The following is an 18989-nucleotide window of genomic DNA, read 5'->3' on the forward strand; positions in this document are numbered from 1 at the left end:
ATTTATGCAGTAGCTAATCAAACTGTCAAATCGTGCTCATTACTTCTGATACCTTTTGTATGCATAACTGTATTTTTTATTTGTATTTTGGGATTAGCTAAATGTATATTTTTAATTCCACACACACCTCTCTCTCTCTCTCTCTCTCTCTCTCTCTCTCTCTCTCTCTCTCTCTCTCTCTCTCTCTCTCTCTCAGATCCAAAAGAAGACAAGTGTTTTGGGAACTGGTTCAGTCATTTCTTATTATCACAGTTTGTAGGATATGGAGATGTTCTGATGATTAGCTTAAAGAACCTTGTGCATAAGGATGGTAATAAAGGTAAACCTAATAATTTTTTTTTCTTAAAAAATATAAAAATTGATAAATGGTTAGTAAATTTTCTTATGCAAATTTTTATGACTATTCAAAATATCTTTTAATATAAATTTTTATTTATCAAATTTAATATATAAACTATTATAACTTAGTTACAGGTGAACCTCTACTTATGAACTTTTAAGAAATGAACAATTCCTAATTTAATAACATTGCACATGTACTAATAAATTTCAATCATAGTTCCTTTAATGAATGCAGAACCCCACATTTTTGAGCATTTTACAATGCACAAGATGTTTTGGTCATCAGTTTCTTATTTGTCATAGTGAATATTTTTCAGTTACTGAACACATTCATCATGTTAAGTATTTATTATGTTAATTCTCCTTGAGCCAGCGACTCAGAAACTTAAGAGAAAGAGAGGTTAATGTTTACATATATCATAGTAGTTTTTATTACAATTGAAATATGGAAATCAAACAAATATTAATGTATTGATTGCAAAAATGCTAAAAAAAATGGCAAAAAACATTGAAAGATTTTAACAGAAACTAAAATGAACATAAGTGATCTGAAAACAGTGAATTGCTTACTTCAATTTGTCCTGTTTATAATATCAATCATTCTATATCAGCCACAATTTTATAAAATCATTTTAAAAGGCAAATCTTGTCAGGATCAGATTTTTACTTTACAACAAATAGTTGAGAAATCATGGTAATACAACAAAGATCTGTATTTAAGTTTTGTAGATCTGGTAAAGGCATATGACAACATGCCAAGAGAGAAGCTATTCAAAACACTACAGTTATATGGTGTCAATGGGGCTGACTTACAACTCAAAGAAAGACTAAGTAGTCTTTCTTTGAGTTGTAAGTCAGCAGTTAGAATTGAAGGAAGTACAGGAAGATGGTTTAATGTTAAATCTGGTATAAGACAAGGATGTACGTTATCCCCTATGTTATTCATTATCTATATGGATCACATTATGAAGGAAAGTGATATTAAACATGATATCAGAATTGGTGATGTTAATGTCAGCTCTTTGCTTTATGCGGACAATGTTATACTTCTAAATAAATCCGCTACAAGTTTGGAAGATTCCCTGACTAAATTGAACAACTGTTGTAATAGATATGGTATTGATGGTCAGCAATAACAAGATAAAGACAATGAAAATAGGCAGAAGCATTGAAAATATCAATTGCATTGTGAATAGAGAACCTGTGGAACAAGTAAAACATTTCAGCTGTTTAAGCACGATTTTTAGTGAAGATGGTAAATTAAATATGGAAATAGACAACAGAATCAACAAAGCTGGTATGGTAGGAAGTCAGTTGAATAAGTTTATATGGAATAAGAGAGAAATTAATCAAAAGACTAAATAAGTAAATAGCTAAAAAAGTCAAAACACTGAACAGCTGTATACAAGACAGTGTTCAAACCAGTTTTAACTTGTGAATCTGAGAGCTCAGATATGAGAGTCCTGAGAAAGATTAGGGACATGAACAGATGGAATCAATGGCAATATCATATTAAAAATGAGGATATTAGGAAAGAACTTGATATTGTTAGCATCCAGGAATTCATTAGCAGAGCTAATCTCATTTAAACAGAATGGGTGAGGAAAGATTAGCAAAACAAGTGTTCTCTGCCAGGTTTGCAGGAAAAAGACCCAGATATAAGTGGATTGATATGGTAAAAAGTGCCTTAGAAGATAGAAATATAAGATCTGATAATGTTGGAGTCTTGACATGTAACAGACTGATTTGGAGGAAAATTGTAGAAAGGAAGTTAGTAATGATGTAAATTTTTCATGTAGTACTATCATATCCCGTACACTCCCTAAGGGTACATGGCAAAAATTTGATGATAATAAAATTTTTGTTAAAAATCACTATCTATAGTTTATTTCTAAAAAAAATTGCCATCAAAGAAATGAAATGCTGTTTAACAGTTTGGATTCTGAATCAGAATAAGGGGAGGGGGAAACCTCTAATACTGCATTAATTCAAGATAATGCCATAAATCTTTTCAGGTTATTAAAATTCACATGGGAGAAATGGCAGATGACTGCAGATTTTAATGCTAGTGCTCAGTAGTTTGCTAGATTCAAAATAAAGAATAAAATGAAAAACCTTTCATCATTTCTTGAGTCTACAAGTGCTTTTCATGATACAGCCAAATTATTGAAGAGGAAGCTACTATTCTCATCAAAATTTTTTCAGTGTAAGACTGCCTTTTCTGGAAAAAGATGCCATCACAGCTGAGGAGACGAAATTCCAGGATTCAAAATTTCAAAGGATTATCTAACCCTGCTATGTGGAGGGAATGCTTTATGAGATTATAATCCAAAGCCACTTGTATATTTATCACTCTGGAAACCCAAGGGCTGTTAAGGATATAGCCAGTTCTAATAAAAAATTATAAGTAATGCACTAATCCATGAATAGTTTGTAACTTTGTTTCTGCTATCAAAAAATATTTCAGGGACAATTATTTGGCATTGAAAGTTTTATTTCCTTGATAAGCCAACAAAGGTTGGTTGATCGGTAGAGCCTCTGCTACAAATGGCTCATGCAAAAAGTTAAAAGAGTTTGAGGCACAGTTAGTGGTTGGAAGGGGATCAATCATTCGATGCTATTGGTACACTCTCCCTCGATGAGTCTTTGGACTCCCTGGAGGTGCCACATAATAATAATAATAACGTACTAGGTTATCTTACGACATTAACTTAAATCCAATTGTAAAATTGGTATTCATTCTTATCTTCCACTACCACCAGCTTACTGCAATTTATGGACCAAAGGATAATTGCAACTCCAAATGCTTTTATTTATGCCACACTGTTAGTCAAGCTGTAGCAGCTACCAGTGCAGATGAAACTGTAATCCTGAGAAACTTCTGGAAAGGGTATATCTTTGAAGCGGTCAAAAACATTGACCATTGCTGGAAAGAAATAAAATTCAATAACAATGAAATTGGAGAAAACTGTGCCACAGTTTATGTGACCACAGTTTCCTTCTGGTTTACAGGATTCTGGAGAAACTAAAGAGCAAATCATCTAGAAAGTTGTAGAAATAAGATTGAAGTGAGATTTGGAAATAATTGATTCAGTTTAATTGATTCTCATTCATTTGAACTGACAAATTATGGACTAATTGAAATGCAGAAAGAACTTGGAAAAGAGGCAGATGAAGACAACAGAAATAGTATAAATCCTCCTACAAAGATTTTGACAATCAAACTTCTTACAGATTCTTTAAACCAAATTGAGATCACTTTAAAGGCATTACAGAATAAAGATCCGAATGCTGAAAGAAGTTCTACAGTGCACAAAAGTGTTAATACAGAGTTGTCCTGCTACAGTATCCTGCAGAGATGTCACTTTACTTTAAATAGAAATTTTAGAAACACTCACTTATGATGAAACTCCAAACCAAAGAATAGTAACAACCTGCAATCTTGATAGGTATAATCTCATAGCATTCAAATTGAGAAGCAAAATATCAAATTAGAAATTAGTAAAATCATAGCATCCAACAAATCTGCCTTTTGTCACCTTTACTCTGTATATGTGTGTATTTAATGCAATGGGTTTACTTGGCTATATAACATGATTAAATAAATTTAATGACTAGAAGCTTTAATGACTTTATATATCAGTGCCATTGTAGAACTTTGCACATTTGCAAAGACAGCATTCTGTTTAAAAAATACTGTGGGTATGTTAGATTCCATGTTTATGCAGCAATGTTTATGTCAATCATACTGGAAGTCGTGTTGAAATCTTAAGAAAGAACAACTAAGAGATGAATGTGAAAGGAAAGGAAAAAGTGATCTTGTTGAGCACATCTTCTCTGAGTGACATATCACGGATTGTCCATTTGCATTGGTGCCTTACCTAAATATATTGTACTTAGACAACTTTATTAGGATTTTTAAGGATTTTCTGAAGTCAGGACACCTTGAACAGAAACCAGGGCTTTATTCTTCATGATATTTGGAAGTTAATTTGATTTTACACTTCTAAGACTTATTATGCCAATACCCATCACTACAGGTATTACATGATAACTGCATGCTGTGCACATGATGTATTAAATGACACGTACTTAGCTGCTATTTTAACAACAGATTGGATTATTTAAAAAAAATAAAATAAATTGGCAATAAAGTTCCCAGGTCTTGTATGTTCTTTAATGTTTTTCCTGATGATGTTGTCAGCCAGTAAATAGTGAAACATAAAAATATGGTAAGTTATTCTAAAACCTAAAATGATTGATTTTTGCTGAACGTGTTTGGATTGTTGGATTGTTTTATGCATATATGAAATCTAATGGGAAGAACGAGGGGGGAAGTTAAAAGAGGATATGATTTTCATGTGTTTTTAGGCTTAATCACTAACGTGACTTCCAACTATCACCTAATGGAAATAAAAACAGCACAAGGAATAAATTAAACAAAAGTTTAATGCTGCCAGTATTTCATATCTGTCACAGAAACATCTTCAGAGTCCTATATAAATTGTTACAAATACACAAACAACAGAAAGTAAAGTGGAATGTAATAGTCCTAGTGAGGAAACGCATCCTCTGTAGGCACTAGTAGGAAGTCATCATCAGATTCCTGATTTGTATCCTCAAGGGGGTATACAGGATATGATAGTACTGCATGAAAAACTTATACCATTACTAACTTCCTATCTACAATTTTCCTCCAAATCAATCTGTTAAATGTCAAGACTTCAACATTATTAGATCTTATATTTCTATCTTCTAAGGCACTTTTTACTGTATCAATCCACCTATATCTTGGTCTTCCTCTGGATCTTTTTCTTTCCAACCTGGCAAAGAACACTTGTTTTGCTAATCTTTTCTCTCTCCCATTATGTTTATGTGACCATGGCAACTAAAATTAGCTCTGCTAAGACATTCCTGGATGCTAACAATATTTTCTTTCCTAATATCCTTGTTTTTTAATATGACATTCTCACTGATACCATCTGTTCACTCTAATCTTTCTCAGGACTCTAATATTTGTGGTCTCGTGCCAAGAGAGAAGCTATTCAATATGCTACAGTTATATAGTGTCAATGGGGCATTATATCAAGTAATACTTAGTCTTTATATGAGTTGTAAATCAACAGTTAGGATTGAAGGAAGTACAGGAAGATGGTTTAATGTTAAATCTGGTGTGAGACAAGGATGACATTATCCCCTCTGTTATTCATTATCTATATGGATCATATTATGAATGAAAGTGGTATTAAACCTGATACCAAAATTGGAGATGTTAATGTCAGCTCTTCGCTTTATGCAGACGATGTTATACTTCTAAATAAATCTGCTACAAGTCTGCAAGATTCCCTGACTAAATTGAATAACTGTTGTAATACATATGGTATGAAGGTCAGCAATAAAAAGACAAAGACAATGAAAATAGGCAGAATCATTGAAAATATCAACTGCATTGTGAATGGAGACCCTGTGGAACAAGTGAAACATTTCAGCTACTTAGTCACGATTTTTAGTGAAGATGATAAATTAAATATGGAAATAGACAACAGAATCAACAAAGCTGGTATGGTAGAAAGTCAAATGAATAAATTCATATGGAATAAGAGAGAAATTAGTCAGAACACTAAATTAGTTGTATACAAGACAGTGTTCAAACCAGTTTTAACTTATGGATCTGAGAGCTGGGTCAGAAGTAAAGCACTTAACCAAAGACTAGAGACTGCAGATATGAAAGCCTGAGAAAGATTAGAGGCATGAGCAGATGGCATCAATGGCCATATATTAAAAACGAGGATGTTAGGAAAGAACTTGACATTGTTAGCATCCAGGAATGCATTAGCTGAGCTAATCTTAGATGGTATGGTCACTTAAACAGAATGGGTGAGGAAAGATTAGCAAAACAAGTGTTCTCTGCCAGGTTGGCAGGAAAACGACCCAGAGGAAGACCAAGACATAGGTGGATTGATACGGTAGAAAGTGCCTTAGACGATAGAAATATAAGATCTGATAATGTTGGAGTCTTGACAAGTAACACTGATTTCGAGGAAAATTGTAGATAGGAAGTTTGTAATGATCTAAATTTTTCATGTAGTACTATCATATCCTGTACACCCCTTGAGGGTACATGGCAGAAATTTGATGATGATGATGATGATGAGGCTTTGGTTGAGTGTTTTATTTCTAACCCAGCTCTCAGATACATAAATTAAAATTGGTTTGAACACTGTCTTGTATACAGCTAATTTAGTGTTTTGACTAATTTCTCTCTCTTATTCCATATAAATTTATTCATTTGACTTCCTACCATACCACCTTTGATTCTGTTATCTATTTCCATATTTAATTTACCATCTTCACTAAAAATTGTGCCTAAGCAGCTGAAATATTTTACTTGTTCTATAGGTTCTCCATTCAAAATGCATTTGATATTTTCAATGCTTATGCCTATTTTCATGGTCTTTGTCTTGTTATTGCTGACTTTCATAATAAATCTATTGCAAGAGTTATTCAATTTAGTCAAGGAATCTTACAGACTTGTAGCAGATTTATTTAGAAGTATAACATTATCTGCATAGAGTAAAGAGCTGAGATTAACATCTCCAATTTTGGTATCAGGTTTAATACCACTTTCCATCATAATGTGATCCATATAGATAATGAACAACAGAGGGGATAATTTACATCTGTGTCTGACAACAAATTTAACATAAAACCACTTCATGTAACCAATTCTAACTGCTGACTTGCAACTCAAATAAAGACTAAGTATTGCTTGATATAATGCTCCATCGACACCATATAACTCTAGCACTTTGAACAGCTTCTCTCATTCTCTCGGCACCCTGTCATAAGCCTTTCCAGATCTACAAAATTTAAATACAGATCTCTGTTATATTCCCACAATTTCTCAACTATTTGTTGTAATATGAAAATTTGATCCTGATAATATTATCAATATTATCTTCCACAATCATTTCTCTTCCTCCTGGCCACATAGCTAAAAAATTCCCTAGGATTTTCTTAGGATCTTAGTGCCAATCTCTTCTCATATTCCAGTTTTGCCTTCCTCACCATGCTGATCACTCTCCTGGCCTATGTCTTATATTTTGTGTATCTGCCCTCCACCTCTCTCTCTCTCTCTCTCTCTCTCTCTCTCTGTATATCTCTCTCTCTCTCTCTGTATATCTCTTTTTCAACTGCAATTCCTGTTTGATATTGTTTGTCATCCACTTTAGACAAAATTATGTCTGCTTTTTCACTTGTGGAATACAGCTTACTATTGCTTCTAACAAATATCCTTTCACAATTTCCCAAGCACTAATGATATCCTGGCCTTCCAATTCTGCCCTCCATTGAAATGCCCCTAGCTGATACCTAAGACTATTATAATCACCTGCCTTATAATTCTACATACGTTCCCTTTTCTTTGATACACCTGCATGTCTATTCATCTTCCAAGTCAAAACCACATGGTCACTCTCTCCAACTGGTCGGTGAGATGTCATCTCACTTATTATCAGCTCTTCTGTGGCTATGACCAAATCCAAAACTCTTGAACTTCTTGTTCCCTCTATTACACGTTCCCTCAAGAATTCTAGAAATTCCCTTTTTATATATGGGTACTATGAGAGCTCTACTCCAGTCATCTGGAATTTATCCCTCTGTCCAGGCCTTCTGAACTATGCAGTGCAGCCACTGCAAGACTTTTATACCTCCATACTTGAGCATTTCTGGTTGAATATCATCTATTCCAGCTGCCTTTACACATTTCAGGCTTTTGATGGCTTTTTCCACTTCAAGTATGGATATGTATACCTGACAGCATGTCTGTTGAATGTTTTTTACTACTGTGCTGTCATCACTGCTTGTTTCATTTAGAAATGTTTCGAAATAATTACTCCATACATCAAGAATATCTTTCTCCCCAGTTTTCAAGTCATCTTTATCATCTCCAATTCCTTTTATAGCACTCTTTCCCCCATTTCTGAGCTTTTTCAACAGCATCCAGAATATTTTGCCACCTTCTTGATATTTATTTTCTATTATGATACAGCTATATTGCCTGCTTCAGTTTAGGAGTGCCCCTGTTTAAATGTCATTGGCTATTTACTCATGGGTTCTTAGGGCATTATGAGTGTAGATGTACTAAAAAGTATATGTAGCTTAAGGAATAGAAATTGCACATACCTTTTTCTGGGTGTTGTGGCTTTTCCTCTGTCTGCGATATCGAGAACTGCAGAGTGTGTGTGTGTGTGGGGGGGTAGGCAGTTTGGTAGAATAAGTTAGAAAAACCCGGGTTTTTTTCGTAATATATAGAAACATATACTTTTATATAGGGTGGGGAAAAAGTGAAAGGGTTAATTTTTTAAAATAAGGAGGGGGATTTATTTTCTATGTTTTTACTTAAGTCTTCCCATGACTTTTGTTTAACTAGTTTTACACAGTGTTTCGCTTTCTTACATTTGTCTCTGTATTCTCTAAGAGCACAAGCTGACTTGTTTGCCAGGAACTTTTGGTATACTTTCTTCTTTTCTTTTACTGCCCTTTTAACTTCTTGTGTCTACCATGGGGTTCTGATATTTCTATCCTTGCAGACAACCTCACCACATGTTTCTCTGGCTGAATCAATCAATGTTTTCTTCAGGATTTGCCACTGACTCTCCAAGGTTTGTTTCCTGTTCTCAAACTCTTTCATTTTTTCTTGAATAATGTTTGTGTATTTTAGTCTACAGTTCACATCTGAGAGCTGCTCAGCTTTTATTTACTTTTAAACTTTCTTAGATGTTCTTGTGTTCACTATGAAATTCAATTTTATCCTGCTCAAGACTAAATGGTGATCACTTCTAATTTCAAATCCTCTGTACACACTAGTGTCCTGCACCAGTGAGAAAACATGATTATCAACAATAACATAGTCGAATAACATGTAAATTTGTGCACATTTTTATGTTGGAACATTGTGTTAGTAATAACCAGTCCATGTCCTGAGCAGAAATCCAACATGTAATTGTCATTATTATTAATTTTGCTCTTTTCTCCAAATTTTCCCAAAATACAGTATTTCTATGTCTGACAATCATTTTTTGCTTTGCTATTTAGATTCCCAATAAGAACCAACTTTTCCTTTTTTCGTTGCGTCAGTTGCTTTCTCTAAAGTCTTAAAATTTCCTCTACTTCTACCTTAGTAGAACCTTCTGTGAGACCATAGGCACATATAAGTCTCATTGTCCAATTTCCCATTCTGATATTTGCCCACATCACTCTACTTGATATTGCTTTCCATTCAAGAATATTTGCCTCGTATTATGTGTTCAACACTATAGCTACACTTGCTTTTCCCTGATTGTCATTGTCTGAATATAACATTTTGTATTTATTGCTCAGAAAAATTTCACCAGATTTTGTCTTTTGTTTCAGTCACCCCTATTTTGTTGATCTGGTATTTATCCAATTCCTCAGCTATCTGCATTTCTTTGCCATTCAGGCTTCTTATGTTGACAGTACTGATCTTGAACTCTGGTGAAAAGATGGGGTGTCTTTTAGGATTTATTCCAGTAGCTGACTTTTTGCTGTTTGCCCTGGTTCCTTGGCGAAAAAAACTAGGGCCTTGTTTAAACGGGCAACACTTCATCCGGCATGAAGTACTGTCATGTTGTACCATCATTTTTGTATAGTAGGAAGTTTAAGTTGTAATTTGGACTGCCTAAGAATTTCTGTTTCCCATTCACAATCATATTTTTTTTAATTAGGTTTTTTAATGACAAATGTAGATTTTGAAAAAAAAAAAAAAAACGCCTTTCATGTGAATTTGCAGCAGTTGAAGGCTGAGTTTTTTTAAAATTATTTTTGTAAATGGTGTCCAAGGTTGGTTCTGCAAGAACTTGACTGTGTGTGTGGTTCATGATTGTAGATGTATTTTTCCTTCCAAGCAACTTTTGGCAGATATCCCACTTTTCCATAATAGGTCAATTTGGTGGAATGAGGAATCCTGTATAGCTATTGGGACAAGAAGAACTTTGTTCTTAGTGAACAGATAAGGGCAAACAGTTTTGATTGGGGTTTGTAGGTAGTGCAGCGATTGTATTTTTTTAAAAAAAATTGTGCCTTCAGAAAAAAAAACAAATCTCTGGTCGGCCTTTAAATCCCACTCAAAATAGGACACTAAGGAGCAATTCCTTCCTCTCTCTCTCTCTCTCTCTCTCTCTCTCAGTTCCTGGTATGTGTTTGTGGTTCCTTGTTCCTGTAGGTTGACACAGGGGTTGGCAACCTGCGGCTTTGGAGCTGCATATGGCTCTTTGAATGAATAATTGCAGTTCTTTTCATTATTAAACAATCTATTTTTTAATAATGCAAAATGAATGTTATTTATTAAATAAGAAACTAAAAATCTTAAATATAGCATTTGCAATAAATTAAGGATATTTTACATTTAATCAAGGATGTTTTACATTAAGTCAAGGATATTTTACAACTGAAAATAGTACATGCAATGTTGAAAAATTTAATACTTTCATGTAGAAAGTATTTTTAACTTGGGTTGGTATCTTTAACTTAATACTTTCATGTTTGAACTCTTTGAAATCATATGTGATAATCCTTCTTTAAATTCGTCTTGGATTATCATGGATAATCCAAGAATTCATAAACCCACTAATGTGTCAAATCTTTGTTTTAATTATTCATGCCAATTAAAATTATTTAAGTTATGTTTTATGTTGTTTTAATTTATTAAACCAAATGCGTCAACCTCGGTTAGCACATGTAGCGCTACGGTAGCATTTGCCTGTCTGAATATGTCCATTGTCTTTGCATATAGTGCAGGTGTGGTCTGTAAATCTGCTCAGTTTGTTAAAATAAGTAAAGGTTTTGTAGTTGACGTTGCAGTGCTTTCATTTACTGGTGATTGGGTTAGGTAATGTGAATATTGTAACATTCAATTAAATATTAAGAAAATAAAAATATTTTTATAGTATTTAAAATGTCAGCAAAAATGAGAAAGATAGAACAAGAAAATAGGGAGTTTAAAAGTGAATCGACCGAAACCTATGCATTTGTAGCAAATACAGCAGGATTTCCAATGTGTTTAATATGCCATGAAAAGCTTTCAAACAATAAAAAATCAAATATACTAAGACATTTTTTAAATAAACATGATACTTTGTCAAATGTATCATGTCCCAGTGGATATGAAAGAAAATGGCAGTAGAAGAGCTGCAATGCAAAGTAAACCTAACTAAACGTTCATTTTCCAAATGGATAAAAGAATCAAGAAATACAACTATTGCTGGTTTTGTGGCCGTTCAAGAAGTTGTTAAACGAGGAAAACCTTTTACGGATGGCGAATATGTGAAAGAATGTTTTATTAAAATGTCTGAATATCTTTTCTGTGATTTTAAAAACAAAGCGGAAATAATTACAAAAATAAAAGACATGCCATTATCTGCTAAGATTGTAAGGGACAGAACTATATGAATGGCAGAAGATATAACAAATCAGCAGGTTACAGATCTAAATTCAACACTAGGATTCTCCATTGCTTGTGATGAATCATGCTATGTGGATGACATTGCACAGATTGTACTTATTTGTAAATACATAAACTCTCAAGGACCTCAGGAAGAATTACTCGATATGCTGCCACTTACAGGAGAAACTCGTGAAGAAGACATTGAATCTGCTGTTACCACTTGCTCGAAAAGTAAGGGTATTAATATTAACAAAATAATATCTGTTGTGAGTGATGGGGCATCGAGCATGAAAGGTACAAAAAAAAAAAGATTTTGTTTCTTTATTTAAAAAACAAATTTTGCATGATGTGTTTTCCTTTCACTGCATAATCCATCAAGAGATACTTTGTGCACAAACTTTTCCAAAAGAGATAACAATAGTGATGGATTTGGTTGTAGAAATTGTTAACAAAATAATGGCAAGACCACTACATCATCGGCAGTTTTGTGAACTTCTTAAAGAAATCAATTGCGAATATTCTGATCTTTTGCATAACAGAATAAGATCGCTTTCCAGAGGTGTGGTGTTGATGCGATTTGCCACCTGCCTTGGAGAGGTTAAGTTGTTTCTAAGACAAAAAGACCTGGAATATGCTCAGTTAGAGAAGATACTCATTGGTTACAAAAATTCTACTTTATGGCGGATATGACTTCCCATTTAAACACACTAAATAAGAAACTACAGGGAAAGGGAAATACAGCAGTTTTGCTTTTAGAAGTGATTTCGTTTGCACAAATATTATATTTGTTTGCGACAGACTTAGAGAAAGGCACATTATTACATTTTCCTATGTTGAAGAAACATCGACAAGAACAAGCTGATAATAATTCCATAAATTTAACCTTTTTCAAAGAAATTGTGGTAAATATGTGATCTGAATTTAATGGGAGATTTGAGGAGTTTAGAAAGAACAAGGCAAATAGTCATTTTTATTGCGACCGCTTGAAATTAATCCTGCCAAATTAAATTTTTCACCTTTTGCTGGAATTGATGAGGCTGCATTTTAACTTCAGTTAGAGGACCTGAAAACCAAGAATTTGTGGAATTCAAAATGTAGACATCTTGAAGGTGACCTGGAGGAGTTGGAAAGACAAAAATCCCCTTGCAATGCAATACAAATGGTCTGCAATAGAAGATCTTAAAAAGCAAGATCAGATTGTATTTGACACGTGGAATTATTTACCGGACACTTACATTCAGTTAAAAACATACTCATTTGGTCTTCTGTCGATTTTGGGATCGACATATTTCTGTGAGCAAATATTATCTAATATGAATTTTATCAAAAGTAAGTTGAGAAACCAACTAAACTACGTAAGTCTTTCGTCATGTTTGAAAATGAAAATTACAGCTTATTCTCTGCATATTGAGAAACTATCCGAAGAAGTTCAATAGCAAAAGTCGCACTAATAAGATATTTTAAATAAAAAAAAATTAAAGAAATAGGTATGTTATTGGATTTTATGCATATGTTTTTGTATTATAAATTTAGTTTAAATCCTTTATCCAAGTGCGAGAAACAAAGTTTGCGCCTGAAAATATCTTCAGGACTGGGGTAAGGTGGTACAACACCAGGTTACTCCTTGTAAAGGTGGAGCAAGCTACCAACACTCCTATCTCAGTATCTCTCATAATGCAAAGTTGTTGGTAGCTTGCTCCACCTTTGCAAGGAGTGCCCTGGTGTTGTACCACCTTACCCCAGTCCTGAAGATACTTTCAGGCGCAAACTTTGTTTGCTCACACTTGGATAAAGGATTAAACTAAATTTATTATACTCTAACCAAGTGAAAAATAAACTTTCAATATGTTTTTATAAGGAGGAGGAAATCTTTGTTTTATTATTTAATATTTAAAAATATCATATAATTTCGTGTGACATGCCACCTCTGTGTTTTACAAGTATGATAACGTATTACTGTAAAAAAAAAAAAAAAAAAAAAAAAAAAAAAAAAAAAAAAAAAAAGAATAAATAATTTAATTATAATATTTTTCAATGTAGTTTCTAAATTTAAAGCAGTGACGAACAATTAAATAGTAAATCAAATACTCGGTTCGATCCGCATAAAGAATATTTTATTTTTCTTTGATAAGAAAGTATTAATTTTAGGTATATTTTAGTTTTTTAAACTGCACAAATAAATCCATATGTAAAAATCAACATTCAAATTTTTAATTAAAATATAGTAATTCTGCCGTACAAAACGAACACCGTGGACCGCACAAAAATTCTGAAAGGGCCTCATGCAGCCCGCAGCCCATTGGTTGCTCATCACTGCGTGTGGCTCCCTAAATTTTTTTTTTAACAGATATAATTTTAATAATGGCTCTTCACTTTGAAAAGGTTGCCTACTGCTGGGTTGACATATATGGACAAACCAGAAACTCAGCCAATATTTTCTTGGAAGAATAATGAAAAAAAAATAAAAAATTCTACAATTATGATTATACACTAGTGGCCAAAATTGTGGAAACTTTTTGGAAAAAGTGTATTTTTGAGGTTTGATGGCTCATAATAACACCACTTTTTTTGGTGTAATACTATAAAATTATATATCTATGGAAAGATAATTTAATCAAGAATGTAATGCAACAAAGTTTGTTCAATTATCCGTATTCTATGAAAAGTTATAGCCAAATAACAAGAAAAAAGAAGTATAACTTGCTTAGGTTGATATGAAGTAGCTTTCCTTCATTTGAATGTAGCCAATGAGCATGAGTGTCTAGAGAGCCAATCAGGTGTCATCTTGTTTTAGCAATTGATGTCATGCATTGGAGCTGAGAGGAGGACATTTATCAGTGTGTTATGTGATTGCTATCAAGTTTTTTTGTGTTCTTTCATTTAGTGAACTTGTAAAATGTAATAAATTTAAAGAAATGGTTCAAAGAGTTGACTGGCCACCCAGAAAGCGATATAAAATAGTACTATTAAGTGAACAAGGCTACAGTTATGAAGAAATTAGAAGAAAAATTGGTGGAAACTTAACCAAAGGTGGCATTTCTAAATTTTTGAAGCGGTATAAGGAGACTCAGTCACTACAAAACCAGACTGGTAAAGGCAGGAAGAGGTGCACAACAGCAAGTGATGATAGAAGATTTGCGAGACTGTGCCTACGTGACAGAAGAAAATCATCTGGGTGCATACAAGATGAAATGGCGCTATACAGTGTGAAGTTGAGTGCAAGGACTGTTCGGCGCAGACTGCAGGAATTTGGTCTAAATGCTAGAATTCCACAAAAAAAGCCATTTTTATCTCTCAAACAAAGATTGAAAAGATTAAACTGGGCTAAAACGCATGTTAACTGGGCAGTAGAACAATGGGACAGTGTTATTTGGAGTGATGAGACCAAAATCTCCCTGTTTGGTAGTGATAGCATAAAATATGTAAGAAGAATCGGAGAAGATTTGCATCCTGATTGCATTACACCTACCGTGAAACATCCACGTAGTGTTATGATCTGGGGTTGTGTGACATCAAAAGGTGTGGGCAGAATTTGTGATTAATGGGAATGTAAATGCCCAAAAATGCATAAATGAAATACTTAAGCCCAAACTGAAGCTTTCCGCATGTGATCTTTTCCAAGATAATGAAGCATTTATATTTCAACAGGATTCAGCTCCATGTCATGTTGCTGCTGTGTGCAAAAAGTGGTTTCAAGATAATCATATTCCACTGCTGGAATAGCTTGGAAATTGCCCAGGCCTTAACCCAATCAAAAATCTATGGAGCCGACTAAAGAAACTTGCTAGTCAGAAGAAACCCACCAATAAAACCCAATTAATAGAATCAATAATTCAATCTTGGTTTCACATTATAACAGCTGCAGAACTAAAAAAAAATTGGTTCACTCCATTGCATTACATTCTTGATTAAATTATCTTTCCATTGATATATAATTTTATGGTATTACTCAAAAAAAAAGTGGTGGTATTATTATTATTATGTTACACCTCCAGGGAGTCCAAAGACTCATCGAGGGAGAGTGTGCCAACAGCATCGAATGATTCTGTTGGCACACTCTCCCTTGACGAGTCCTCGATAATTCATTTGAATTATTGCTTCTATTAATTGGGTTTTATGAGCCATCAAATCTCAGAAATACACTTTTTCTGAAAGTTTCCACAATTTTGGCCACTAGTGTAGACAGTCAGGTCTTGCAAACCATGTCTTGGATACCATCTATATCAAATGGACAAAAAACCAATATACTTTGCTACAGTAAGTACAAATGTGAGAGGCTTTTTTTTGGAATCTGCTGCTCCCTTTAAATATCTCCATCTATTCAATAGACATACATCATTGGATGCTGTATGGTCACTCTATTCCTCAGTGATGTGCCACACCAGGCCTTACCAGGTGGTCCTGTTCTATGCTTTTCTGGAGACTTCAACTCTCTGGAGATCAGTTACTCCAGATACACCTACCTAATTTAAATAAATATGATGTTAAAAATTCTAAAATATTGGAACTAATTCTTAAACCTGACCAAAGTGATGAGTCAATACTCAGATCAGTTTAGACGAGTATAGTGGATAGACAGTTTGTTCAAAATCTGTCACAATTCCATCATTATTTTAAGCACCTGATCTGAAAAATTGCTGCTTGCTTGACCTGGATTACTCCAGAATACCAAGTTTCTTTGTTTCTGCTGAATCATCCCTTGATTCTCTTGAGTGATAGGCATTAATGAGCAGTGTTTTTTCAACCACTAAATACTTAAATGAGATAACTGAAAATTCGATTTTAATTAGTCGGAAATTTGATACAACATTTAAGCTGTGGAATGCATTGCCTGATGGAGTGGTGGGAGCAGGAATGGTCAATGAGTTTAAAGAGCGGTATGATAGACTTTGTGTTTCTTAGAGTGGGGGACCTCCCTTCAATGAGTCTTGACAGACTTTATGTTCTTAGGAAGGACCTCCGACAATGAGTCTTTTGACTCCATGGAGGCTTGAATAATAATAATAATAATAATAATATACGTATGACAGCTTAAAACAAACGAGCTTAGATTACGAATCAATACATAACTGAAAAATGAAAAATATCAAATTCATAAGAACCATTACACACTATGTGGAGTGTGGATGCTAGCACTTGGTCAGTCATTGTTAAGCAGGTGCATTTTTTAATTAGCTGACTGACCAAGTGCTAGCATCCACACTCCACGTATTGTGTAACGGTTCCTATGAATTTGATATTTTTCATTTTTCAGTTATGTATTGATTTGTAATCTTAAGCTCATTTGTTTCATCATCAAATTCCTGACATGTACCCTCAAGGGGTGTACAGGATATGATAGTACTACATGAAAAATTTACATCATTACTAACTCCTACTTACAATTTTCCTCGAAATCAGTGTTACTTGTCAAGACTCCAATATTATCAGATCTTATATTTCTATCGTCTAAGGCACTTTGTACCGTATCAATCCACCTATATCTTGGTCTTCCTCTGGGTCGTTTTGCTAATCTTTCTTCACCCATTCTGTTTAAGTGACCATACCACCTGAGATTAGCTCTGCTAACACATTCCTGGATGCTAACAATGTCAAGTAACAATGTCAGGACTCTCATATCTGTGGTCTCTAGTCTTTGGTCAAGTGTTTTACTTCTGACCCAGATCTCAGATCCATAAGTTAAAACTGGTTTGAACACTGTCTTGTATACAGCTAATTTAGTGTTCTGACTAATTTCTCTCTTATTCCATATGCATTTATTCAATTGACTTCCTACCATACCAGCTTTGTTGATTCTGTTGTCTATTTCCATATTTAATTTACCATCTTCACTAAAAATCGTGCCTAAACAGCTGAAATGTTTTACTTGTTCCACAGGTTCTCCATTCACAATGCAATTGACATTTTCAGCGATTCTGCTATTTTCATTGTCTTTGTCTTTTTATTGCTGACCTTCATACCATATGTATTACAACAGTTATTCAATTTAGTCAGGGAATCTTCCAAACTTGTAGCAGATTTATTTACAAGTATAACATCGTCCGCATAAAGCAAAGAGCTGACATTAACATCACCAATTCTGATATCATGTTTAATACCACTTTCCTTCATAATGTGATCCATATAGATAATGAATAACATAGGGGATAATGTACATCCTTGTCTCACAGCAGATTTAATATTAAATCATCTTCCTGTACTTCCTTCAATTCTAACTGCTGACTTACAACTCAAATAAAGACTAAGTATTACTTGATATAATGCCCCATTGACACCATATAACTGTAGCGTATTGAATAGCTTCTCTCTGGGCAACTTGTCATATGCCTTTTCCAGATCAACAAAACTTAAATACAGAACTTTGTTATATTAACATGCTTTCTCAACTATTTGTTGTAAAGTGAAGATCTGATCCTGACAGCCTCTATTTTGCCTGAATCCAGCTTGTTCTTCACCAAGCTTTTCTTCCACAATTCTTCTCAACCGTTTCTCAAGTATGCTTGCATAGATCTTGCCAGGAACGCTCAGTAGGGAAATACCTCTGTAATTCTCACATTCAGTTTTATTTCCCTTTTTATATATGGGTACTATTAGAGCTCTACTCCAATCATCAGGAATTCGTCCCTCTATCCAGGCTTTCTGAACTATGCAGTGCAGCCACTGTAAGACTTTTATACCACCATACTTCAGTATTTCTGGGTCGAATATCATCTACTCCTGCTACCTTTCCACATTTCAAGCCTTTGATGGTTTTTTCTACTTCAAATATGGATATGTATTCCTGACTGTATGCCTGTTGAGTGTTTTTTACCATGTGCTTTCACTGCTTGTTTCATTTAGCAATTTTTTGAAGTAATTACTCCATACTTCATATCTTTTTCTCCCATTTTTATATCACCTTTATCATCTGTAACTCCTTTTACAGCACTCTTTCCTCCATTTCTAAGCTTCTTGAACAACCTCCAGAATATCTTACCACCTTCTTGATATTTATTTTCTATGTTTTTACTAAAGTCCTCCCATGACTTTTGTTTAGCTAGTTTTACACAGTGTTTCGCTCTCTTACATTTGTCTCTGTATTCTCTAAGAGCAAATGCTAACTTATTTGCCAGGAACTTTTGATATGCTTTCTTCTTTTCCTTCACTGCCTCTTTCACTTCCTGTGTCCACCATGGAGTTCTGA

The 18989-nt window shown here is 34.0% G+C and overlaps 1 protein-coding gene across 2 annotated transcripts in view; it reads left to right on the forward strand.

Annotated features, from left to right (window-relative positions):
* Positions 1 to 18989, forward strand: part of LOC150108642 (membralin-like) — a 259480-nt gene that overhangs the window by 78433 nt on the left and 162058 nt on the right. For both annotated transcript variants that reach the window (XM_090416100.1, XM_090416101.1), the window contains exon 5: positions 197 to 319. In XM_090416100.1, coding sequence (XP_090272226.1) covers positions 197 to 319 — 123 coding nt within the window. The remainder of the gene's footprint in view (positions 1 to 196; positions 320 to 18989) is intronic.

The sequence above is a fragment of the Typopeltis vanoorti genome, chromosome 3, assembly GCF_054136105.1.
Source record: "Typopeltis vanoorti isolate ZY-2024b chromosome 3, IOZ_Tvanoo_1.0, whole genome shotgun sequence".
NCBI classification, from domain to species: domain Eukaryota; kingdom Metazoa; phylum Arthropoda; class Arachnida; order Uropygi; family Thelyphonidae; genus Typopeltis; species Typopeltis vanoorti.